Source organism: Xenopus tropicalis, chromosome 3, assembly GCF_000004195.4.
Source record: "Xenopus tropicalis strain Nigerian chromosome 3, UCB_Xtro_10.0, whole genome shotgun sequence".
Lineage (NCBI taxonomy): Eukaryota > Metazoa > Chordata > Amphibia > Anura > Pipidae > Xenopus > Xenopus tropicalis.
The window spans coordinates 75,444,274-75,470,819 of NC_030679.2; the positions used below are offsets into that span (position 1 = coordinate 75,444,274).

Below are 26,546 nucleotides of genomic sequence, written 5' to 3' on the forward strand. Positions count from 1 at the left end.
TGCCCTGCACTGGTAAAAGTTGTGTGTTTGCTTCAGAAAGACTACTGTAGTTAACAGAAATAGCTGTTGTGTTGCCATGGGGGCAGCCATTTAAATTGAAAAAAGGAGAAAAGGCACAGGTTACATAAGAAGATAACAGATAACTGTGTAGAATACAATGGGAATCTATGCTACTTATCTGTTATCTGCTTAGTAACCTGTGCCTTTTCTCCTTTTTTCAATTTAAATGGCTGCCCCCATGGCTACACAGCAGGGTATTTTTATAAACTGTAGTAGTGTTTATAAAGCAAACACACAACTTTTACCAGTGCAGGGCAATAGTACATTATATATTAATTATTTTTCTACACTTTCATTTTTTGGTGTTACTGTTCCTTTAACAAAAATATTGTATAAGCTTTTAAAGAATTACATTCATTTTTAAACATAGCCCCCCAGTTTTAGGGGCTCAAAAGTAACTGAAAAATACTGATAATTGTTAATAATTTGTTGAAATTCCCCAATGTCTAAACCCCAATACTGGGTTATGTCCCTAGTAATGATTTGCCAGCTGTTTATTTTACTGTAGCTGTCTTCAGTTGTCTCCTGTTCAGTTGGGTAACTACCATTGAAAAATATTCAATTTCTTTGCCTTCAAAGGCTCTTGGGTTGCTTTTGTGCTTTCCGGTGAAATGTCGACCTATCAGATTTTGCAGCATTTGGCTAAATCTTAGCAAAAAGCATAGACATATCCACTTTAAAATTTATCCTGCTGCTTTTTACAGTAGTCATATGATCAATAAGCACTAGTTACCCAGTTCCATTGGCAGCCATACATGCCCACATGATAACATCCTTCCATGTTTATAGATGATAAGATATGCTTCAAATCATTGGGCAGATTAATGAAAATGTGAGTTTAGACTTTAATGCATAAAAAGACACCCACATTCTTTTCATTCCTATGGGATTTTTAGAAGATAATTTATCAATGGGTGAAAGTTAGGACCATTTACATAGTTACATAGGGTTGAAAAAAGACAAGAGTCCATCAAGTTCAACCCATCCAAGTAAACCCAGCACACACAAGCTATACTTACCAATCTATACACTCACATACATAAACTATATATATATACAACCACTAATACTAACTGTAGATATTAGTATCACAATAGCCTTGGATATTCTGCTTTTTCAAAAACTTATCTAGGCCCCTCTTAAAGGCATTAACAGAATCTGCCATTACCACATCTCTAGGAAGGGCATTCCACAACCTCACTGCCCTCACCGTGAAAAACCACCTACGCTGCTTCAAATGGAAGCTCCGTTCCTCTAATCTAAAGAGGTGACCTCTGGTGCGTTGATTGTTTTAATGGGAAAAAAAGAACATCCCCCATCTGCCTATAATCCCCTCTAATGTACTTGTACAGAGTAATCATGTCCCCTCGCAAGCGCCTCTTTTTCAGAGAAAACAACCCCAGCCTCGACAGTCTAACCTAATAGTTTAAATCTTCCATCCCCTTTACCAGTTTAGTTGCACGTCTCTGCACTCTCTCCAGCTCATTAATATCCTTCTTAAGGGCTGGAGCCCAAAACTGCACTGCATACTCAAGGTGAGGCCTTACCAGGGGCCTATAAAGAGGCAAAATTATGTTTTCATCCCTTGAGTCAATGCCCTTTTTATACAAGACAGCACTTTATTTGCTTTAGTAGCCACAGAATGATGCTGCCTTGAATTACCTTGGATACCCCCAACACACTACCATTAAGTAGATATCTCGCGTTTATATTATTTCTACCAAAGTGCATAACTTTGCACTTATCAACATTGAACCTCATTTTCCAGTTTGCTGCCAGGTTTTCTAATTTTGTCAAATCGCTCTGCAAAGTGGCAGCATCCTGCATGGAACTTATAGTTTTGCACAATTTAGTGTCATCAGCAAAAATAGATACAGTACTCTCTATGCCCAACTCCAGGTCATTAATGAACAAGTTAAAAAGCAAAGGACCAAGGACTAACCACATTGGTCCAATTAGAAAATGTTCCATTTACCACCACTCTTTGTAATCTATCCTTCAGCCAGTTCTCTACCCAATTACAAATATTATGTTCTAGGCCAATATTGCTCAATTTGATCATTAACCTTCTGTGAGGTACAGTATCAAATGCTTTAGCAAAGTCCAAGTAGATGACATCAACTGCCATTCCAGCATCAAGGTTCCTGCTCACCTCCTCATAAAAGGCGACTAAATTAGTCTGGCAAGATCTGTTACGCATAAAACCATGCTGGCACAAACTTATAGTATTGTGAGCTGCAATATATTCAAGTACCCTATCCCTTATTACCCCTTCCAAAATCTTTCCTACTACTGACGTCAGACTAACAGGCCTGTAGTTTTCAGGCTGAGAACGGGATCCCTTTTTAAATAACGGCACCACATTAGCAATTCGCCAGTCTCTGGGCACCATGCCAGACCTCAACGAATCCTGAAAAATTCAGTGAAAAGGCTTGGCAATCACAGCGCTCAGCTCATTTAATACCCTGGGAAGAATCCCATCTGGTCCTGGACCTTTGTTTACCTTTACATGTTCAAGTCTCTTTTGAATTTCCTCCTGAGTGACCCATGCGTCAGTAGCTAAATTACTAGAAATGGGCATATTAAAAGGGAAGCCTTCATTAGCTGGCTCCTCAGTTGTATAGACAGATGAAAAATAAGAGTGCAAAATTTCTGCTTTTTCCCCGTTCTTACCCCCCCCCCCCCCCCCCCGTGATAATAAGATTCCCACCCCTTCTTGCTTCATTTTTTTTTACTATTCACATAATTAAAAAATAATTTTGGATTCTTTTTACTCCTAGCTGCAATATCCCTTTCCATCTCTATTTTAGCACGTTTTCTCTTATCAACCTCGACACTTACACTTTTATTCAACCATAAAGGTTTTTCTTTGCGATGCCTCTCCTTGCTTACAAGGGGAATATACTGTTGTGTATAACTGCAAAGCAATGTTTTAAATATGTTCCATTTTCCTTCTGTGTCTAACCCTATGAAAAGCCTTTCCCAGTTGACACATTGCAGAGATGCCCTTATACTGGCAAAGTCTGCACGTCTAAAATCAAGCTTTTTAGTTAATCCCCTATAGAGCTGTCTCTGCAGCATTAACTCAAAGGAGACCATGTTGTGATCACTGTTCCCCAAATACTCACCCACACAAATATTAGAGATGAGTTCAGTGTTATTAGTTATTACCAGGTCTAAAATAGTCATTCCTAGTAGGTTCTTGAACCGCCTGAAATAAAAAGTTATCATTTAGCATATTTACAAACCTACTAGCTTTTTCTGACTTAGCCACCCCATTACTCCAGTCAATGTCCCCCATAATAACAACTTGACCCAGTTGTGAAGCCTCCTCCATTTGCAACAGTAGCTGGGTCTCATCCTCCTCATCTATACGGGGTGATTGATAGCATACACCAATGATCATTTTCTTTGTGACCTTCTGCCCTACTGAAATTTCTACCCAAAGAGATTCAACATTTTCATTGGTAATGTCTTTATTACATGGCTTTAAATCTGACTTTACATAAAGACAAACCCCTCCACCCTTTATAATCTCTCTGTCCCACCTAAAAAGTGTATAACCATTTAAATTCACGGCCCAGTCACATTTTTCATCCCACCAGGTCTCAGTGATACCAATTAAATCATAATTTTCAATACATGCAGCTTGCAGCTCCCCTAATTTACCCGACAAGCTTTGCACATTAGCCAGCATGCAGCGGAGATTATTACTTCTCCCTCTGATGTTTACATTAGCTAACGGAGAGTTAGAGCTAAGGTGAAAATGAGTCTGTTTCCCTTTGTAACAATGGAAGCTCCTTATCTGATAAACTATATGCTCCCCTCACTCCTCCCCCACAACCCTTTGTTAGTCCCACTGCCCCGTCTACACTAGCTTTCCCATAAAACTCTAGCTCATCCGCCCCCCCTTGTCTAGTTTAAACACTCCTCTGGCCTCTTAATCATTCTCTCCCCTAGTACAGCAGACCCCCTTCCATTGAGGTGCAATCCACCATGGCTGTATAGATTGTACCCCAAAGAAAAGTCAGCCCAGTGCTCTAGGAAACCAAACCCTTCCTTCCTACATCAAGACTTTAGCCACGCATTTAGCTCCCTAAGCTCCCGCTGTCCCCTAAACTTGCACGTGGCACCGGCAAAATTTCCGAAAAAAACGACATTGGAGGACCTTTCCTTAATCTTACAGCCTAGATCCCTGAACTCACTCTTTAAGGTCCCCCACCTACTGTTCATTTTGCCGTTAGTATCGATATGTACCAAGACAGCTGGGTCATGCCCAGCCCATCCCAATAATTTGTCAACCTGATCAACCACATGCCGAACCCTGGCACCAGGAAGACAGCCAACTGTTCGGTTGAAGCCATGCGCTTGACAGATTACCCTGTCCACTTTCCTAATGATCGAATCCCCTATAACGACCATCTGTCACCATCTGTTTTGATAAATATGCTTCTAAAAATTCCATAGGAAAGAATAGAAAATGGGGGAGTTTTTATGCCTTAAGCTCTAAACTCACATTTTGATAAATCTACCCTCATGTGTAATTTTTTCTTTTCTCAAACAATATTGTTCTAGTACTGGCAAGCCTCTTTAAGATGTTTTCTGAAACATCTACTCCTGCCTTCCTATTCTTAAGGCATACCATTGGTTGCACCTTGTGGTAAGCCCTATGTATTTTTTTCATGAAGTCTTCTCATGACTCTCCTCTAGACTTTGACAATGATACACCTACCTCTTGGCAAGCGTGGACTAATGTTGTGAAGGGGTTTTTCTTCACAGTGAAAAGAATTGTGATCATGGAGTACTTCTGCCTTCTTTGGTTGATGTGAGGTGGTGTTAAGATGTTCACCTTTTAAGAATGAACCAGATTGTTGATTTGGTCACTCCTAATGTTTTTGCTATCTCTCTGATGGGTTTGCTTATCCTAATGATGACCTGCTTTACTTTCTCTGACAGCTCTTTGGATCTCATATTAAGAGTTTATACAAGCTGCTTCCAATGTTGTAATTTTAAAGGAACACTTCAGAGTAAAAATGAAACTAGGTAATATAGGCTATATAAAAAAAATGTTTTCAGTATAGTTAGTTTGCCAAAAATGTATACATTTATAAAGGCTGAAGTGAGCTTATGTCTAACTAAATAGCCAGAACACTACTTCCTCTTTTGCAGCTCTCTAACCTGTTACCAGTCATTAATCAGAGACCTGGGGGGGAGGGCATGGGACATAACTGTTTGCTTTTGAATCTGACCTGCATGCTCAGGATCAAAAGTAAGCTACCTAACCGTTATATCCTGTGGTTCCACCTCAAGTTGCTGACTAATTAAGAGGTTAGAGAGCTGAAAGCAGGAAGTAGTGTTCTGGCTATTAGGTTAGACATTCGCTCATTCCAGCCTTTATTGATTACATTTTTGGCTAACTAACTATATTAGAAGCATTTTTTATTTCACATAGCCTATCTTTTTACACTGATCTGTTTTTTTAAACTAGTCTCTCGATTTGAATGTACATACCCTAAAGTTAAAGCTGGCAGTCTGCACTTTCAGCTCACATTCATAGCATATAACTGCAACCCCTATATGTATTGGCAAAAAGTTAAACTAACAATAACTTATAAATATAAATGTCCAGGCACTTATGGACCAACTATATATACCCATGTACATTGTAATACTATTTCACAGGAATAGAACCATTCATAAAATGGAACCGTTTACCAGTACAGCTTAGACACTATGCTCTTTGATGAACACATAATATAAGTAAGGGCATATTTGTAACTTTTTGAAATACTTAGATGAATATTTTAGGCATGTGGCACACAGTGTTTTGACCTCAGCAGTTCACAGACAGAACTGTGGCACTCTTCACCACCTGTAGGCACTTCCCATTTTTTGAATGGGAAACACTATGATATGGAAAACACTGTATATCCCTGATAGTGATAATTTCTTTTCTTTTCACAGCTTGTCTGATCACAGGCCAGTGATAGAGCTTCCTCACTGTGAGAATTCAGAGGTCATCATACGGTTGTATGAAATGTCTTATTTCCCAATGGGTTTCTGGTCAAGACTTATTAACCGGCTTTTAGAAGTATCTACATATATGCTTTCTGGAAGAGGTTGGTAGAATTCAGTGAAAGTGGCTGATCTGATTGGGGGGAAAATACTTTGTTTTTAAGAATCAACATTTTCATTTTCTGCCTTTTGTTGAAACTAGTAGTTATACACACTAGCTAATTAGCAACCACTGCCTAATGGACTCCTGCTAACACAGCAGTCACAACAAAGGGGAAAGGCAGTATTATTGTTTTGGCTCCAATAAGGATTAATTATATTTTAGTTGGGATCAAGTCCAAGGTACGGTTTTATTATTGCAGAGAAAAAGGAAACCATTTTTAAAAATGCAAATTATTTGATTAAAATGGAGTCTGAGAAGACGGTCTTTCCGTAATTCGGAACTTTCTGGATAATGGGTTTCCGAATAAGGAGTCCAATATCTGATTTTTTTTTCTGTGGCACACACTATATACACACAAGCCATCAGGCTTCTGAACTGCTGACATTCTGTACAAACCAACACACACTCCCCATAACTACTGGACTCTTCACAGTGTCACTTTAAGCAAAGCCACTTTAAATCCTCACTGTACAATTTAAAATATTTCATTGCATTTTTTTATTGTAAATACTTGTACCTTTATTGCACACTTTTATTATATTTAATATTAATGATGCTTCATAGTAATTTGTATATGACAATAAACTTGAAACTTGAACTATATGGTGAAATATATTAGGACAGTGCTGTCCAACTTCTGTTGTACCGAGGGCCGGAATTTTTCCGACCTACGTGGTGGAAAGCCGATAATGGAAGCCAGTTTTGACCACTCCCCTTTTTGAAACCGCACCCACTTGAAACCACACCCATGTTATCACATGACCATACCCATATTAATGGTTGTAGTACAGCAAAAACCTGCCATACTCTGCCTGCCCTACCCTGCCTGTGTGCCATACTCTGCCTTCCCTATCCAGCCTGTGTGTGCCATACTCTGCCTTCCCTACCCTGCCTCTGTGTGCCATACTCTGCCTTCCCTACCCTGCCTGTGTGCCATACTTGGCTGGTTTGTGCCATACTTGGCCTGTGTGTGCCATACTCTGCCTGCCCTACCCTGCCTGTGTGTGCCATACTCTGCCTTCCCTACCCTGCCTGCATGTGCCATACTTTCACTGTGTTTGCCATTCTTGGCTGGTTTGTGCCATACTTGGCCTGTGTGTGCCATACTCTGCCTGGGTGTGCCATACTCTGCCTTCCCTACCCTGCCTGTGTGTGCCATACTCTGCTTGCCCTATGATGCCTGTGTGTATGGCACACACAGGCAGCCTACAGTGACACAATGCTGGCACTGCTCCTACAGTCTGCACAATAACTATATATTAAAAAAACTTTTTAATTGCAGTACCACCTCAATATGTTCTTTTTGTAGTGTGCAGGGATTATTTGTGGGTTTCTACTGCTCCTGAGGTGTGAACAGGGGAACAATGGGGGTGATTACAGCCTGAGCCTGAGGTGTGAACACTGCAGGGGGTGAACAATGCAGAGATTAAAAGGTGTGAACAACACAGGGGATTACATATTTAAACAATACAGGGGGATTACAGCCTGAATATGAGGTGAGAACCATGCAGGGGGCCAGTTAATCACAGTACTGATACCATTTAAAGCTTACACAAGAGTAAGCCATCAAAGCAGCCAGACAGGTGGGGGGCCACACAGAGGGGGGGTCGCGGGCCGCAGTGGACAGCACTGTATTAGGACAACCCTTTTAATTGTGGAATTGAATATTTAGTCCACTTCCATCATTGCCAACAAAGGTGTCACTACATCATACAGTGACTGTGTTTCCAACTTTCCACAATTGTTAAGGGAATACCCTTTTCTATTTCAGGAGTATAATGTCCCCTTGCCCAAATAAAGTCCATACAAAACTGGTTTGCAGAGATGGAAGTGGAAAAATTTGATTGGACTGCACAGAGCCCTGATATCAGCTCAACCGAACACCTATGGGATAGTGATGTGTGGGTTGGCAATATTCTGGCCTGCAACCCCCTAACCCACCACTTTTTAGTTTAAGCACAACCTGGCACAAGGTTGAAGAAGGACTTTAAGACCTGTGCCTATTCTGCTTAGAATTTCCATGAATAATGTTCTAAATGAACAGTAACACTTGCAAGGTTTTGCAAATGACACTTCAGAAACATTGGCTCTTACCTGGTTATGGCTAGACCCCTACAGGCCCATCGTTCACACAAGGCATTTTATTCAACTGTGATTTTTGATGGTGCAGGCAATTACTATGAGCATTTCTGCAGTAGGGGTAATGATCTGAGACTTTCTTTTGCTGTGCACCTTTAGTTCATTGACATAGCAAGATTCTAATAAGTGCTGCACCTAATTGGGCCATGACGGACAACTTGTATCCTTTGTGGTCTCAGCTTAAAGGACAAGGAAAGTCTAAGTCACTTGGGGGTGCCAAAATGTTAGGCACCCCCAAGTGACTTAAATCGCTTACCTTGTACCCCGGGCTGGTGCCCCTGTTAGGAGAAAACAGCACTGGGGTACCTGTAGCAAGCGCTTCCTTCTTCCCTATTCGCGCTGCAGCCAATTGTCCGGGACAGGCGCATGCGCAGTAGAGTGAAAAGCCGACTTCTCTGTTCGGCTTTTCACACTACTGCACATGCGCGCACGCGATCAGGAAGAAGGAAGCGATCGCTGCTTCTCCTTTAAAGGGCTTTGTTATAAATGAACTTTACAGTCTCCATCAAATACCAGGGGAAGTCAAGAAAGTCAAGAAAGTATTATTATATGTTTATAATACACTAAAATGTTCCCAACAATTTTATTCTATTGGTGAATACATACACTGTCTTTGTTTTGTATATCTGTCAGTAACAGATCTCACTCTTCACCAATAATTCAAGGCTATTTTGATACTAGAATCTACAATTAGTACTGATGTTGGTATATAGTTAGGTCAGTATGTGTGTGAGCTGGAGCTGAACCTGATGGACTTCGGTCTTTTTTCAACCCAAATTAACTATGCAATAGTAATTATAGCTGCTTTTTTCTTAAAAATGCCATCTTAAGCACATATTTTGCAATATTCCATTAATAAACGTTTTGCTTTCCTCCAGTACCACAGAATCAGCTATGTTTACTAATGTGCAGCTGCAAAGTAACAATTAAGAGAAAGGGAAGAAAGTGATCTCTAATCAGCAGTTTAGCATAGACACATAGGACTTTTTGTGTTTAATATAAAGTGATTTATGTTTTTGCTAAAAGATGGTACCAGTCATTGTGTGTTTCTTATAAAGTAGCTAGGAAAAAAATAAATCACTGTTTATGTATAACACAACCTTTACATTTATAAATGCAGGCTATTGATACAATAATTAAGTAATACGTTTTGTTTGGACTTTCCATTGTTCCATGTTGTAATATACTTAAGGTTAGGATTTGTACATTGTACAAAGATGCGTCACACAACCAAGAACATTATTATAGATGTTTACCTAACACCTTTTAATTTATTTTGTTTATGCCAGAACGAGCTCAGCGTCCCAACAGGATGTATTGGAGACAGGGAATATACCTAAACTGGTCTCCAGAAGCTTACTGCTTGGTGGAATCAACAAAATTAGACAGAAATCCAAATAGTTTTTTAAAAGTGACAGTTCCATCCTGCAGGAAAGGTAAATAAGAGTTGTGCTATACTTGTACTGTGTAAGTTTCCTTGACATGGATGCTATAAAAGTAGTAGTTTGGTGCTTGCCTTAAATAACCCCCAAAAATGCTATGCAATTCATTACCTGGTAGGTCATGTGCTAATGTTATATAATTTATAATGTCTACATGAGGAAGCTGCTATAAAGCAGTGGAATGTTTGTATAAGTCTCATATGCCCCTTTGACCTGTCCCATACAAAACTGTCGCTGTGTTTGTCTTTTTATATGATGTCCAAATAACCTCACTTAATGAGGAGCAAAATACACTTTAAGCAGTGCAGCATATAGTTTTTGTAGTCATATCTTAAGTGTTAAACATAGCTTAAAGTGCACCTAGTGAGATATGTGCTTCCCTAGCATCTCTTCAGTGATCCATGTGGCTCTTGGCAACCTTTGCAGGCTAATTAAGCAAGTAAGCTAATTTATTTGCTGCGGAACAATGTCGGCAGCATGAAAGCAGCATAAACTAGAAAGGAAAATGTTAATTAACTAATGTAATATCGAAATCTATATATAATGTCATGGCTATGGACAATTTTTTTTAAACATATTTTTATATACTGTATTGATGTTTTAAAAGAATAACTTTGGTATTTAGAAAATGCCCCCCCTATAAAGCTTTAAAGTTTTTTTTTTTTCTTCTGATAGGTTGCATTTTACTGGGCCAGGTTGTAGACCATATAGATTCTCTGATGGAGGAATGGTTTCCAGGTCTACTTGAGTCTGATATTTGTGAGGAAGGTGAAGCGCTTTTAAAAAAATGGGTACTATACAGCTTTGATGATGGCCAAGAACACAAAAAAATATTGCTGTCTGACTTGCAGGCAAAAGCAGAAGAAGGTATGGTTTGGTATAATACTAGACAAGGATACACATAGCCTTGTTTGCATTATTAGATTTAATTAAAGTCAGAATTTCAAAAGGCTAAAAAAGATCAGGCTACAAGTCACCAGCTGAAAATATGCAAAAATGAATTTAATGGATGGGACCTGTTATGCAGAATGCTGGAGATCTGGGAGTTTTTTTCTAGAAAAGGGATCTTTCCGTAATTTGGATCTCCATACCTTAAGTCTACTAAAAAATTAAACTAATCCAGTAGGATTGTTTTGCCATCAATAAGGATTCGTTATATCTTAGTTAGGATCAAGTACAAACTTCTGTTTTTGAAAATTTGAATTATTTGATTAAAATGGAGTCTATGGTAGATGGCCTTCCTGTACTTCAGAGCTTTCTGGATAACGGATCCTGTACCTGTACTTGTTTTGGGACTTTGAAATTTTAAGAAATCTTAGTTGCATGTCTGTGTGGGGCTTTATGCATGCTAGCAGACTTGCACTTTGTTGCCTTTGCACTGGCACACATGTCCGCCTGTGTTTTAAGGTCATTGTGTATTAGTACATTTTCTTCTTGTGTAATTCTTGCTGTCTACACTGACCTTCTGTTAGTCTTTGCTATGACCCTTAGCCTGCCTACATCTGGGATTTAGGTTTACATTTTAATACTTTTTTAGCTTCACTTGTCTTGTTCCCTGAAGTAGATTGGATCTTGGCTACGACAGAAAGTTCAGGACCCCATTTAGGTGTTGGTAAATGCTATCACCAGTAGAGCTCTCCTTATATGATAGTGTCTACATAGTACAGAATAAACTGTATCCAACCTCACAGATATAATAGTTGTTACAGTTTTTTTTATATAAGAAAATCAGTAACAGTTGCGCATACTTTGTGTTTTCCCTATACTGAATGGTCTATATCTTTAAATTAGGAGATTTGTTGGTAAATCCTGAGGATCCAAGACAAACCATTCCTGTCTCCCAGATTGCACCTGACATTGTGTTGGCTGACCTTCCTAGAAATATTATGTTAAATGCTGAAGAACTGGAATTTGATCAGGCTCCTGAATTTCTACTGGGTATGAGTCCTCTCTAATGAAAATGTTATATAATGTTACCTATTTAAAGGGCTAGTAACAGTGAAAGGCCCCTTAAAATATTTGCAAATATATTGCAATGTTTGTTCTTTTTTTAAAAATGTGTTTTTCAAATACAATTCTAGCATCCATTTTAATGGTGCTTACTCAGTGTAATATCCTGCATAGTCTTAAAGCTGTGGTTTGACATAAAACTAAGTAAAACTGAGACTAAAACTGGGAAGAATGGAAGCTACAACATAAAGCTGGTCACTGCTCCTGTATAAACTATAGCGAAAATCACAATTTATTAATATTGAGTATATCTATCACATTAAAAAACCCTGGAGGGTGTTTCTTGTTAGCTTAATGCACAGAATATCTTATGGGCAGATTCATCAAAGTACGAGTTTGAATCCCGAAATGGGTAAAATTTGGATTAGAAATTTTCTGATGATCGAAAATGTCCCGAAAATGCTTAAGAAAAAATCGTAAAAGTCACGATAATATCGTATTGGTGATCTGAAAGTCACAAAATTTTCGTATCTGAAAACGGAGGAAAAACCTTTCTGACTTTTATCCTTCTGTGCATGTTTTTTGAAGCCTCCCGTAGGACTCAATGGCACTTGGTAGCTCCAACCTGGCCCAAGGAAAGTCACGATACCGAAGCTTGAATGAATCAGAAACTTTTGTACTCGGCGCAACAAATACTATTTTGTCGCGCAAATAGTCGCAAATTAACGAAAAAGTCGCAAAAAATACGCACAGTACGAAAACTTTGCATTTGAAAACAATTGTACTTTGATAAATGTGCCCCTTATTGTCCTATATATATTGATAATGGGTAAGTGCAGAGGATGTCTTATTGTTGTCCTTGTTTTCCTTTTAACATAGGCATTAATATCTCTTGCCAGTATCTACTGACTCATTTGCCCATCTGGTTTTATATGTGTTGTATAACTTATTAGTATTACAACTGTACAATACATTATTCTACATAATAAGTAAAGCTTTGCCTTTTGCAAATCATATACTTATAGGGGATGGAGGGTTTGGATCGGTGTATAGAGCATCATACAAAGGAGAAGATGTAGCTGTGAAAATTTTTAACAAACACACTTCTTCAAGGCTTTTAAGACAGGTAAATATTTTTTTTTTTTAAAAAGATACTCATTTTAATGTTTGATGTTAACAATCCATGAGGCTGATTTTTCATCATTTGATGTTTGATGATGATTTCAAAAACTGACTTCCCGCACTCATTTGTGCAATTGATTGTTTAGTTCTTCCACCAGTGGGTTTTTGCAAAAACTGACTAGATTTAGGTTGTGAGCTTTATAGTTTTTACAAAAACCCGCTCATAATTTTTTTAAAAACTGGGTTTAGAAAAAAAAAAAGCAGTTGATTGCAGAAAATGCAAATGTGTTTACTTTCTTTTCTGCAATCGATTTGCCCAGCCAAAAATATTGATAAATAATAAAAGAGACCTTGTAGGCTAGCTACACTATAAAGTGCCTTTGGTAAAATTATATATAAAGACCTATCTGTTAAGTCCTTGAAACAGTGTAGCTTAAGCAAGAAGTCTGAACTTCATCAGAACTGGATTTATTAAAGTCCTAGAAATACACCCTTGTGAAATGCTGTATTGCTAGTAAGCACATGTGGCTTATAGCTTTACAGCTCCTTAGACAAATAGAGACACTTTTTAGGGCTTTGACACATGGAGCTACTTGTTGCAGCTACAAACTAGAGAATACTAATAATCGTCTCTGTGTGCTTTAGCAAAGTATTTTCTGGTGTTTTGTAGCTGCGACAAGTAGCTCTGCGTCATCGCCCTTATTCTTACTTTTGAAGACATTCGTGCCAAAGTTTGACATGGCTGCAAATTCTATATAGTTAATTTGCATTGAAAAGATAAAAGGTAATCAAGTTCAGGGCGGGGGCACACGGGGTGATCAGTCAACCGCCAGCCGCCAAGTCATCTTCGCTATTGCGGTCGACAAATCTCCCTGACATGCAAGAATGTCAATCACCAGTGGGATGGCATACGCATTGTTTCGGTCGCCCGAAGTTTCCTCGCATGGAACTTCAGGCGACTTTTGGAAAACTGAAGCGTTAAGTGTGCCATGGGACTTGGGACTCCTTCTGTTACATGGTAGTAGGAGAAACAATAGGTTACCTGAAAGCACTTCTAATGTGTAGGGCTGGCTCCTTCTGAAAGCTCAGATTCAGGCACAATGCACTGAGTTGGCCCTACACACCAATATTACAACTAAATAAAATACATTTTAAATGGTAGAGTGAATTATTTGGTATGTGTCATTTAGAAATAAAAGTACACCATAAAATTCATGACAGAATCGCTTTAAGCAGCTTTAAATGTACATTAATTACAGACACATTTTAAAATATTTGAAAGTTACCAGTGAATTTTATTGCCACTGAAAGCAAAATTTGTCTCTCTCTTGCTTATGACTGCATGCTTCCTCATGTTTGTTAATTGGCTGGCTTCTGCTGCATATGTTTGGTAGGCAGAACCAGCAATGCAGAGAATAGCATTCAAAATTTATTAGGCTACATTTTTTTCCTGAGTTTACAAACGTTTAGTAATTGAGCTTGTTCTGATGTACATTATTATGTAATGTATGCTTATTTTACAGGAGCTTACTGTTCTCAGTCACCTTCATCATCCTAGCTTGGTGTGTTTGTTAGCAGCTGGAGTACATCCAAGAATGTTAGTTATGGAACTTGCACCTAAAGGCTCTCTGGATCATCTCCTGCAGCAAGACTGTGCCAGCCTCACAAGAACTCTTCAGCACCGGATAGCTCTGCATGTAGCTGATGGACTAAGGTATAGAAAGTTGTGGAAAGCTGCAGTATTACCCACATGTCACAGCTCTATAAGGAATGATTTCACTTTCTCTCAAGTAAAGAATAAAGTAAAGAACATATGCAGTTTAACATTGTTTTCCTAATCTTTGCAAAACATAAACGCTGTTCACTGCAAATGTCACAGGAAGTTGTCTTTCTGGCTTGCTTTGCGTACACGGGTGTACTTTCATAAATATATTTGCCAGAATACTTCCCTATATTTGGGCCGTCAGACAAACCATTTGGTTTGTCCAACAATCATTTACATAGGGCATTGCCCGTATGTAATGCTTTAGTACAAAGTTTGCACACCTCCCACCTTATCATTTTTGGTGCTTACTCCCTTTTGTTAATGCATGATATACTGTTCTCTAGTAAATATTTTCATGAAGTCTAGTGCAGTAGATTTGATTTATTTTTAAAATTATATTTAAATGACACATTTACAGGATACATTTTCTTTTTCTCCTTAGGTATCTCCATTCAGCCATGATCATATACCGTGATTTAAAGCCTCACAATGTCCTGCTTTTTACTCTGTATCCTAACTCTGCAATTATAGCAAAGATTGCAGACTATGGAATTGCACAGTACTGTTGCAGAATGGGTATCAAAACATCTGAAGGTACACCTGGTAAGTACGAACATTTGAATTCATGGATGGAAAAATACTTGCTTAGAAATGGTTTATGGAAATTAGCAGAAACTTCAAAAAAGGTCTGTCTAACCATTATTTGCCCAGCTGCAGTGGAACTACACCTTATAGCACCCCCTACAAAAAATGACAATGTTTTTTGTCAGTTTAAATGGAAAACATAAGCCTTAAGGTAATGCACACCTGGTTCTGCTTAGCTTAGGAATATATACAGTGGCTTGCAAAAGTATTCGGCCCCCTTGAACTTTTCCACATTTTGTCACATTATAGCCACAAACATGAATCAATTTTATTGGAATTCCACGTGAAAGACCAATACAAAGTGGTGTACACGTGAGAAGTGGAACGAAAATCATACATGATTCCAAACATTTTTTACAAATAAATAACTGCAAAGTGGGGTGTGCGTAATTATTCAGCCCCCTGAGTCAATACTTTGTAGAACCACCTTTTGCTGCAATTACAGCTACCAGTCTTTTAGGGTTTGTCTCTACCAGCTTTGCACATCTAGAGACTGAAATCCTTGCCCATTCTTCTTTGCAAAACAGCTCCAGCTCAGTCAGATTAGATGGACAGGGTTTGTGAACAGCAGTTTTCAGATCTTGCCACAGATTCTCGATTGGATTTAGATCTGGACTTTGACTGGGCCATTCTAACACATGGATATGTTTTGTTTTAAACCATTCCATTGTTGCCCTGGCTTTATGTTTAGGGTCGTTGTCCTGCTGGAAGGTGAACCTCCGCCCAAGTCTCAAGTCTTTTGCAGACTCCAAGAGGTTTTCTTCCAAGATTGCCCTGTATTTGGCTCCATCCATCTTCCCATCAACTCTGACCAGCTTCCCTGTCCCTGCTGAAGAGAAGCACCCCCAGAGCATGATGCTGCCACCACCATATTTGACAGTGGAGATGGTGTGTTCAGAGTGATGTGCAGTGTTAGTTTTCCGCCACACATAGCGTTTTGCATTTTGGCCAAAAAGTTCCAATTTGGTCTCATCTGACCAGAGCACCTTCTTCCACATGTTTGCTGTGTCCCCCACATGGCTTGTGGCAAACTGCAAATGGGACTTCTTATGGTTTTCTGTTAACAATGGCTTTCTTCTTGCCACTCTTCCATAAAGGCCAACTTTGTGCAGTGCACAACTAATAGTTGTCCTATGGACAGATTCCCCCACCTGAGCTGTAGATCTCTGCAGCTCGTCCAGAGTCACCATGGGCCTCTTGGCTGCATTTCTGATCAGCGCTCTCCTTGTTCGGCCTGTGAGTTTAGGTGGACGGCCTTGTCTTGGTAGGATTACAGTTGTGCCATACTCCTTCCATTTCTGAATGATCGCTTGAACAGTGCTCCGTGGGATGTTCAAGGCTTTGGAAATCTTTTTGTAGCCTAAGCCTGCTTTAAATTTCTCAATAACTTTATCCCTGACCTGTCTGGTGTGTTCTTTGGACTTCATGGTGTTGTTGCTCCCAATATTCTCTTAGACAACCTCTGAGGCCGTCACAGAGCAGCTGTATTTGTACTGACATTAGATTACACACAGGTGCACTCTATTTAGTTATTAGCACTCATCAGGCAATGTTTATGGGCAACTGACTGCACTCAGACCAAAGGGGGCTGAATAATTACACACACCCCACTTTGCAGTTATTTATTTGTAAAAAATGTTTGGAATCATGTATGATTTTCGTTCCACTTCTCACGTGTACACCACTTTGTATTGGTCTTTCACGTGGAATTCCAATAAAATTGATTCATGTTTGTGGCTGTAATGCGATAAAATGTGGAAAAGTTCAAGGGGGCCGAATACTTTTGCAAGCCACTGTATGTACAACTGTAGAATGGATGCACAAGACAATGTACCTGCAGCTGGGGGAAAGATATTTTACCATTCTGCAGATGCCAATTACCATAAAACAAGTTTTGTGTTTTATTTCTCAGGTTACTGTTGAATTATTGCCATGATTTGCACTGCTACATTTTTTGTTTTGTCTTTACTGTAGCACAACACATGGAAAGTATGCTGAACATGCACTAAGATCATTCTTAGGAAGAAAGCTTTTACTATTGATCTGTAATTATGATATAGCTTATTGTGTTAAACTTGACTGTTTAGAACTGTCCAAAATGGTCGATGAGCAATTCTGAATACGTATGGTTAATCTTTGACTTCCGTTCTCCTTTAATTGATAAAGAAGTGCCATTACCAGAACCAATTAGCATTGCAGTATTGCTGTATTTTTGGAGCTTGAGCAACCCTGAAATTCATCTCTGACAGAAGCTGGGGATCTGCAGAAGCAATACAGTCTTCAACCATAATTAAAGTAATGGCTGTATTCTTTTGCCTGCTATAGGCATTTTGGTAAAACCAAGTGCCATTTCTAAGACATCACAAGAATTTTCATGTAGGAATGTTAGTATCACAACCAAAATTTCTAACAATTGATAGCAGCTGAAAACCTCCACCTTTTTTATTTAGTGGCTCCTGATTTATATCCCTGCTATGCATGCATCATTGATAAGAATGTACCAGTATAATTTTATTGGTTGAAAATTCTTAAAAGTACAAATGTGCACAAGGGGGATTTTTTTCTATTTGGGTAGGCTATAAATAGGGGCCTGTTTGGAGATGTCTAGTCACTGTAAGCCCCTTTATCCTCTGCATATGATTATACATTATAAAACATATTAAATTGTATTTTTGTGGTAGGGAATAGGCCATGTGACCAAACACCACAAAGTTTGCATGTTGAGACCAATGAGAGGGGGATAGGGAAGATAAATATTTATATGACATGAACTTATAATACATTTTAGCTTTCATGATCAGTTTGCTGCTTATAGGGCAACCATTAGTGCCTCTGTTGGCTCTTGTGTAGTATTTTAGACACACTGCAATTTGTTATCATTAAGTTGCAGTTGGTCTCTCCAAAAATCCAGTTTACTTACTTGTCTCTTAGACATGTTTAATACTCATAAGCAGATCCACTTCTGTCCCCACACTCTGGTTCCCCAAGGTAGTCATAGTTATGTGACCATCTCTGTGGATGGCTAAATCTTACAGCATTTTACTATGCGTCCTGTGGTTTATCAGTCCGATAAATGTTAGCCCATATATAACTGCCATTTAATGGAGCCGTCTCAGATAGTAAATGTGGTTTTACAGCAGTGATGTATTTAATTTTAGGATTTCGGGCACCTGAAGTTGCTAGAGGAAATGTTATTTACAACCAGCAAGCTGATGTCTATTCGTTTGGGTTGCTTCTATATGACATTCTAACAGGTGGAGCCCGGATGGTAGAAGGTCTGAAATTTCCAAATGAATTTGATGAGTTGGCAATTCATGGAAGATTACCTGGTGAGACTATAAACATTATTAAAGAAAATGTGTAAGATGAGTTCTCATGTTAAATAGAGTATTGTTTAGACTAGATATATAATATATATATATATATAATATATAAAGGAACAGAGTGCCGCACACACGGGGGCTTAAGAAAAACAAAACATGGTTATTGAAAAAGATTGATTTTCTGAAGGGTGTGCTCCAATCTCCTCTGGGGATCGAAACGCGTAGATGGGCACAGAATAAAGGACTATTTTTTGCATACTGGTTGTTGTGAGTGCTTTCTATGGACTTGTTATATATGCACATATAAAAAAATATAGCAAAAAAAAAAAATGGAAAGTTGTACTCACAACTAAATTTTAAACCATTAGGCGGGGTCGAAATGAGGCTGTGACCACAAAATTCATATAGACAACCTCTGTACTCACCCATTATCAATATATATAGGACATTAAGACATTCTGTGCATTAAGCTACCAAGATATGCCCCTCACCTTTAAGCATAACAGGGATTGTTTGTCCATATATTGCAATATACTTTAAGCTAGTCAACTATGTCAAAGCCATCCCCAGTCTGGCCAGTCCTACACTCATTTTTATCTGATTCATTAAGAATTCTACTGCTTCAGTATACATTTAACAAAGGGACTCAGTTTTACCTGCAACTTGCTTGCTTTTAAGGTTAAAACCGCCAAATGGATGCCCTTTTATTGGCCCGTTGGGATCACTTGACTGTAGCTGATGTTATATATATACACAGTTGGCCAAATTCCTGGTGGGGAACAGTGAACAATGTCTGGAAACTATAGTTCTTTTCAAACAGGAAGAAAAAGTACACTTATACTCTACTAAAAATTTTGACCATATGGCAGATTCAAAAAATACCTCAGAGGTGGCAGTAGCTCTAGGATTTAAGAACTGCAGTTCACTTAATAAACTTGAAGGTTCCCCACTTGCAGAAGCTCTGTTGAGTCAGTAATAAGTTTTGCAAATATTCTGTTGTGCCACAAGGACAAAGTCATCAGCTTATATCAAGCTGTGTATGGCCCCTTTACACATTAATTATACATAGTGACACTACCCTCTGCACCACGCTGTTCACCTGCATTTAGTGCTGCAGTGCCATGGGTACAGTCACTATAGTGAAGAATGGGGTCTGTTAACTTATGCTATACAAGTTATATAAGTTCACTGATGGATCAGAGACAGACTGAATCCTTGTTTTCTCCACTGGAGAAAACACAGATTCAGCTCCCCTCCACTTCATATCTGTTAACACTGATAGTACTGGAATCTGCCTTTTAATGCACACACAGAGTGGTATGTAGGAGGTTTATGGCCGGTGAAGAAAATGCCAATTGTATCCTTTACCACTCTCTGGTCAGCAGCACTGACAGGGATGGCAGCCAAATTGATCTATGATGGTGGCCACCATGCAGAAATAAAAACACATTTTGTATGATGTGCATTTATAACAATTTATAACAACCCCCAACCAAAGTATTAGAAAAATTATAGCAATATTTATTTAAAATTGTTATAAACCCCAGAATATTTCCAGATTATTGTAGTTTCTTGGCTTTAAAAGGGCTCTAAAAATAAAAAAAGAAAACAATACAGGTAAAGTTTTGTACAAAATTTGTGCCCTGCTTTGCTCAGTTTGTGACTAAACTGTACTATAGTCTGTGCATCCATGTTTCCTGGTTTATTGCACAAAACAGGGCAAAATGTTACATTTAAATTAAAATAAAAAAACCAAGCATATTTTGTAAGTAAAACAAAAGTACGTTAAGCACAAGCCCTTTTCATTGAACTGATGTTTAAAAGCGGTATACTGCCCCTTGAATTATTAAAATTATGGAAAGGTATTCAAAGAAGCTATTTAATGTCATACACCCCAGTCACTTTTGGGCAGTAGTGAAAATCTAAATAACCACCTTCCTAGATTTAGTACTAGGTAATTTAATTCCAAATAAATTTAGATTTTATTTACAAAACAATCAGAAAAATCTAGAAAACTTATTACTTTGAATACCAGTCAAGATTTCAGTGCATGTGCTTATGAGACCACCAGTTAAAATGGTCTTTACCCACCTTTCATAGTTCAGATTTAGATTTCACTTACTTTACAAATGGTCTGCCAAGATATAAAACACTCAGTTCAGTTATTGTAGGCAATATTGGTTCTTCAGAAAGTTTATTTGCCTGCTCTCCTAGAAATATTAGGCTAAAAGCCATTGACAAAGCAATCAACACTGTATTCTTAGTGGGTGTTGGTTTTGCAGGTTGAACATATTTAATTTCCTAAATGTTTTTATTAAGAGCCATGAATCATAACAGGAAATAATAATCTTCATTAAATTGCATTTCAAGGCTTGACTGCATCTTTTTTTGCTTTCCTTAAACTTCCTAGTCTTGTTTATATTTTTGTAGTCCATTCTAGGTATATGATTTGAAACTGTAGACATTTAGTCAAGAAGTTAATGCATGTGTATTTAAACATTTTCTAGATCCAGTCAAAGAATATAATTGTGCTCCTTGGCCTGAAGTTGAAGTATTGATTAAAAAATGTTTAAAAGAAAATCCCCAGCAACGTCCCACATCTGCCACGGTACAGTGAAATAACCATCATTTGTTTCCCAATTTAAATTATTATTAGATATCTTTATTTTGTGTATGTGTTGGGGTGGGGAATCTGTTTTATTTTTGAAAATATATCCTGTTTTGAATTCATTTTATAATATTGTAACAATTTTGAAAAATGTATTTGAAAATGGTGAAAAAAGTAGAGTTTGAAGTTGACAAAATATATATGCCATCACATTTTAACAAACAATAAATGCTAAGCTGTGTCTATTTCCCACTTGTATGAAAAAGCAAATGGCTGTAATATCTACATTGATTTTCTAGCTGATAAAAGATGCAACCTAATATTTCTGGAATATGTGATCTTGCTTCTCACACACAGATGTTTTACCCCGGAGCACAAATCAGGTGCTATACTGGTCACTTATAAAAATAGCTAAAAATAATATAGCTCTTCTGAATACTGAAAATGCGATATGAATAAAACAAGCACAAAACCATGTCTGAAAGTTGCAATGTTTACAGCTTAACACACAGTATTGGTTATTGAACCTTCCCACTAATTTTAATAACAATGTGGTCATGTGTGGCACTAAAGCGAATGCCACAATTGACTTTTTGGCATGCCTCACACTAGCAGATCAAGTGAATAAACTAGATTGCCTGTATAGACCTTGCATATTGTTACTTCTGACTTGTCCTTTTTGAGACAGTTACAAGCAGTTTGTAAGCTACAGATCATAACCTCCATATGTATATTTACAGGTGCTAATTTAAGTGAACACTTAAAAAAAGGCTCCGCTAGATCAACAACCTTTGAACTGAATACATGTCATTTTGTTTAAAGCACCGAATTATGCAGGGGTGTTAACTACCTACTAGTTGAACTAAATCAGTAGGAACCTATCCGTATTTGTAGGCAAGCAGAGTGATAACTGTCATTTGCTAAAAAAGTGCCTTCAAGCCGCCTCCAGCCCAGCTTTACCTGAAGGCTGAAAGCAATGGAGAGAAAGTCTCTTGCTTCCTTCACATTGGCCTGGAAAAGGGTGATCCTATCTTAGTCTGGAGTACAAATGTAAATAGAACTCTAGCCTATTGAAGGATAGTTCTGTCTCTAGCCCAATGTGAGTCATACTACAGGTTTTTCATTTGCAGGCACCTAACCCATGTCAGATTGTCGGCATAAGTACCACAGGCTGGGCTGGGATCACTTTTACAACAAAGTGATTGTGATCCATCTTACCTAGTAATAATGATATGTTCCTGTCTATTTTAGGAACGTGTTTGTGTAAGTTTAATTCTAATGAGATTAAAAATATCACCTGAAATGTAGTAAACAGCGTCAAATATTGAGAAACCCACAATCTAAAATGCTCCAAGCACTGCCAAAGTCATTCTCCACATATTATGGTGTAATAAACATGTATTTTTGCCCAATGTTCCTCCCTAATACACAGTTTTATAATCCATGGTAATTCACCCAGTATCAATAAATGTTAATGTTTTATTTAATGCTTATTTAAAGTTTAAAGACTGTATTTTTGTAGTTTTTAGGCATGTTGCATGAAATTATAAAAAGATTCCTTATGTAAAAATATAATATTTTATAAATATATTTTTATATTGGTAAAACTATATACTATTATTTTGCACAATTAACCCCATTCTACATATTTATGTATGTGGATTATATCATCTCATATTATTACTGTCCATCATACGGCAATCACAGACTATTGTGTGATATTTAGAAGTTCAGGCTTCACTTCTCATCTGACTAGTATTTGCACTGCAGTTGTGCTTTATTGGTTTTGGCATAAAGAGGGAACAGACAGAATGTCGACATGACATTTAACAATGTTCACTACACCCTCAAATATTTGCTCATCTTCTGAAGTTGCTATTCATCAGATTTTTTACAGGAATTAACTTTAGTATGTATTAAGATACAACAAACTTGTATAATATTTTAGCATTAGAAATAAGCTTAGAGAGAAATTTAAAAAAATGTAAATATTTGTACCTGTGGTACAAATAAAAATGTTTGGGGGGAAAAACAGTAAAGTTTTTACTAGCTGAAAATTATATTTATTTTATTTCTTGGAGAAATATAGAGCATTTCTTGGTACTAGCCTGGGCTGTCTATTGCTTGTTTATATGTGAAGCACAATATAATTAGAAAAAAAAGAATAAAAATATATAAATCAAAACAATTCTGTTTCTAGCTGTCATTAACCATGTTGCAAAAAAGAAAGGTCTTCTATATTTTTTATTTTTAATTATCTCTTTTTATTTATAAATTCCCAAACTCCTGGATTTACACAAAGGCATTGCAAATTATATGCTTCATGTACAGTAAGCAGCCATCAGTGCCTTTTGGAACTTGATGGGGAAAAGCAGGAAGGGAACTGCAACTCTCACACTTATTACTAAAAAAGGCTCCTACTGTGATCCTACAACCAACAAGGGTGTATAAAACAAACTATAAATTAAGAAAGGAACAGATTACCCTTTTTGTTGGTTATAAAAATGACACGAAGCAACTTTCCCTTGTCCTCTGTAGTTGCCTCAGTATCACCAACTAACAACTAGGCAACCACTAAAGTGCCCAATATAATCTTCATCATTGCAAATTCATTGGTAAATCAAGAAAATTGCTAAAAGTCAATTGATGATATAGTGACTAGTGCTTTATTTATAATTATCAGTTGCACAATTCGTCAATATGTTCACATCCATAAAGTGCGATATTAATGAAGTGATGGGTGCATAATTTCAAATGTTAATTCCACCCTTCCATAATATGTTCATGTGAATAATTAATAAAACTATAAAAATTGTTTACCACTTTAATAAAAAGATAAGATTGAAATTGGAAAAATATAGAAGGTGGTGATATTCCCAAAGAAAACTGCTGTCTTACATTGGCTATCTATCTAGGCTCTCGGAATACCGCAAAAAAAAAGATAAGGTAGGAGCCCAGGGGCTGCAGTCTTAATTGTTGTATTTCTTTGCACAGTTTTGCAAGCTATCTTGTTGTAACATTTGCCATATTAAGATATGGCGTTGGTATTGCTGCCTGTGCTGTGTAGTTATAGAAAAGAAAGGTGGAATTTATACACATCCTGTACTCCCTCACAAGGTAGACTTGTCTTTTACAGTATCTTCCCTTATTATATTTTTTTCATACTGCTGCTGAAAACAGTTAGGACATTTTTACTCCTTTGGGGATAGGTCTTGTAATTGAGTATACATTCTCACTTTGCGTTTTATAACCCTTTAAAAGATAAAAATATGTTCTGTCTTTTCTTACAGGTATATGAGATCTTAAACTCAGCAGAACTACTCTGTTTAATGAGGAACATTGTGATATTCAGTATGTTAACAGCAGAATGCATGGTGGCTGCCAGTCCTCTTGTCAAGAAGCATGCTGTTTGGGTAGGAAATGGCAGCACAAGAAAGGGACAGATGTGCTGTATAGATTTCAATAAAGGTGGACAAACATGTGAGGTAATTGGTCTGACTATGCAATTATTTTTAGTGAACTCTTGGTATAAAGGAGTTATATAATGTAGCTCTTTAAGGCTATGTTAGAGAGAACACTTTTCAAGTACTTGACTTGCTCACAGAACTCACCACATGTTGCTTCACGTCAAGTGCTGCAGTTTGGCTTGTGCGTCCCCTTACCCTGTTTTAGGTACGTTAAATCTATAAAGGGGGTGAAACAATGCTTTGATCCCTTAAGCCAGCGCCTTGAGAGTACTATATTAACTTAGCAAACACTGAATTGCCTTTGTGTATAATATTACATTTATTGAGACTGAAATTTATTAAGTCTCTCTGCAAACTGGCAAATGTGGTTCAGAGTGAAAACATCCTATATGAAGACTTCACTTTGCACAATTTAGTGTGATCATCAAGACAGCACTTGCCACCTTGATTAAATTCGTAATCATAGTCATAATCAAAGTCATAATTTGCATCTAGGCATGTTCCCATTACAGTAATTCTAGTCCCACTTACACTGCTGTTTTCACCACTATGAATCTGACAACTGAAGCTTGGTAACTGGCTGTTTTTTTGTTTTTTTTTAGGACTTTTCGGACAGCCGAATCTTATGCCTTACACTAGTCACATTACCTGGAGAGAAACAAAGCTGGATTTTGGCTGGAACTCAGTCTGGAGAAATTATAGCTGCAGATTCAGAAGATCTTAAGATAAAACACACTCTGCATAAATTGACAGATTCTGTTACTTGCTTGTTGTTCTCATGTATCCAGGGAGAGAGGTATGGTTAATTATGTGTAATATCATTTTATTTCCTTAGTGTGCCTTTTATTTTATGCTTCTCTAAGGCTTATGAACCATACCTTTTATGACAGATTCTGGCAGTGACAGGTCATTGTGTTTGGATGTTAAGGCCACCAGTTTTTTTTCCACATGAGCACAGCAAATGAGCCATGTTCTATAAACCTTACTCCGGTTACATCTAAATAGGCGAAAGTGATGTCACATTTGTAAAATCTTACTGCTTGAAAAGACCACACATACTCCACACAGCAATATTGTATAAGACTGTGGTATAACAGGTGATGTGGTAGTGCCTAGCCTTTAGCCAATTAAGCAATTAATTGCCCATAAGAGTTTTCTTCCAATATAAGTGTGCATTCTTCCACTGGTCCCTATTTATTAGGGCCTGTCCAGACTTTTGGTTATGATTGAGTCATGGTTTAACTTGTTTTTGTTTTACAACTACAGTCTGTTGGGAGGTATAAGTGTAGATTAAGGCAGGTGACATGCTTAATGTGCAATAACTGCAGATTTGCCCAGGTGGGCAGATGGCACATATATGCACCAGTAGTCATATGCTACAATAATTTTGTATGAAAGTGTATACATATATTATGTATAACCTATTATATTTTCTTGTATATTTCAGCCCAAAGAAATATTACATTCTAGCAGGTACTGCAAACGGCCGTGTAGCAGTTTTTGAGAATACTGCAGTTAAGGTAATGTCCTATTTTTTATTTGTTTTTTATTTGTTCTGTAAGATTAATATATTCAGAATTGGACACTATAACCATATTTGACCCAAATCATGGAATATTTGACACCACAACACCAAGAGATAAACTATAGTGACAAAACATCTAAAATGGATAGCCCTATGAATATTTGGGGTTTGCAACAATTTATTTCCTTGAAGCATTTCAAGTTTAGGGTAATGTCAGCCTTGGTTGTTCCTGTGCCAGTTGAAAAATTCTGGCAGAGAACATACCAATGCCCAGTGCTGATCCCTTTGTGTAGTCACTAAAAGGAATGGTACCCACTTTTCA

The 26,546-nt window shown here is 37.7% G+C and overlaps 1 protein-coding gene across 3 annotated transcripts in view; it reads left to right on the plus strand.

Annotated features, from left to right (window-relative positions):
• Positions 1-26,546, plus strand: part of lrrk2 (leucine-rich repeat kinase 2) — a 96,395-nt gene that overhangs the window by 62,959 nt on the left and 6,890 nt on the right. For all 3 annotated transcript variants that reach the window (XM_012959985.3, XM_002932204.5, XM_012959986.3), the window contains exons 36-47: positions 6,025-6,179; positions 9,667-9,813; positions 10,495-10,686; positions 11,611-11,757; positions 12,795-12,895; positions 14,415-14,605; positions 15,099-15,259; positions 18,460-18,630; positions 21,132-21,232; positions 24,523-24,717; positions 25,302-25,495; positions 26,147-26,219. In XM_012959985.3, the coding sequence (XP_012815439.2) occupies positions 6,025-6,179; positions 9,667-9,813; positions 10,495-10,686; positions 11,611-11,757; positions 12,795-12,895; positions 14,415-14,605; positions 15,099-15,259; positions 18,460-18,630; positions 21,132-21,232; positions 24,523-24,717; positions 25,302-25,495; positions 26,147-26,219 (1,828 nt within the window). The remainder of the gene's footprint in view (positions 1-6,024; positions 6,180-9,666; positions 9,814-10,494; positions 10,687-11,610; positions 11,758-12,794; positions 12,896-14,414; positions 14,606-15,098; positions 15,260-18,459; positions 18,631-21,131; positions 21,233-24,522; positions 24,718-25,301; positions 25,496-26,146; positions 26,220-26,546) is intronic.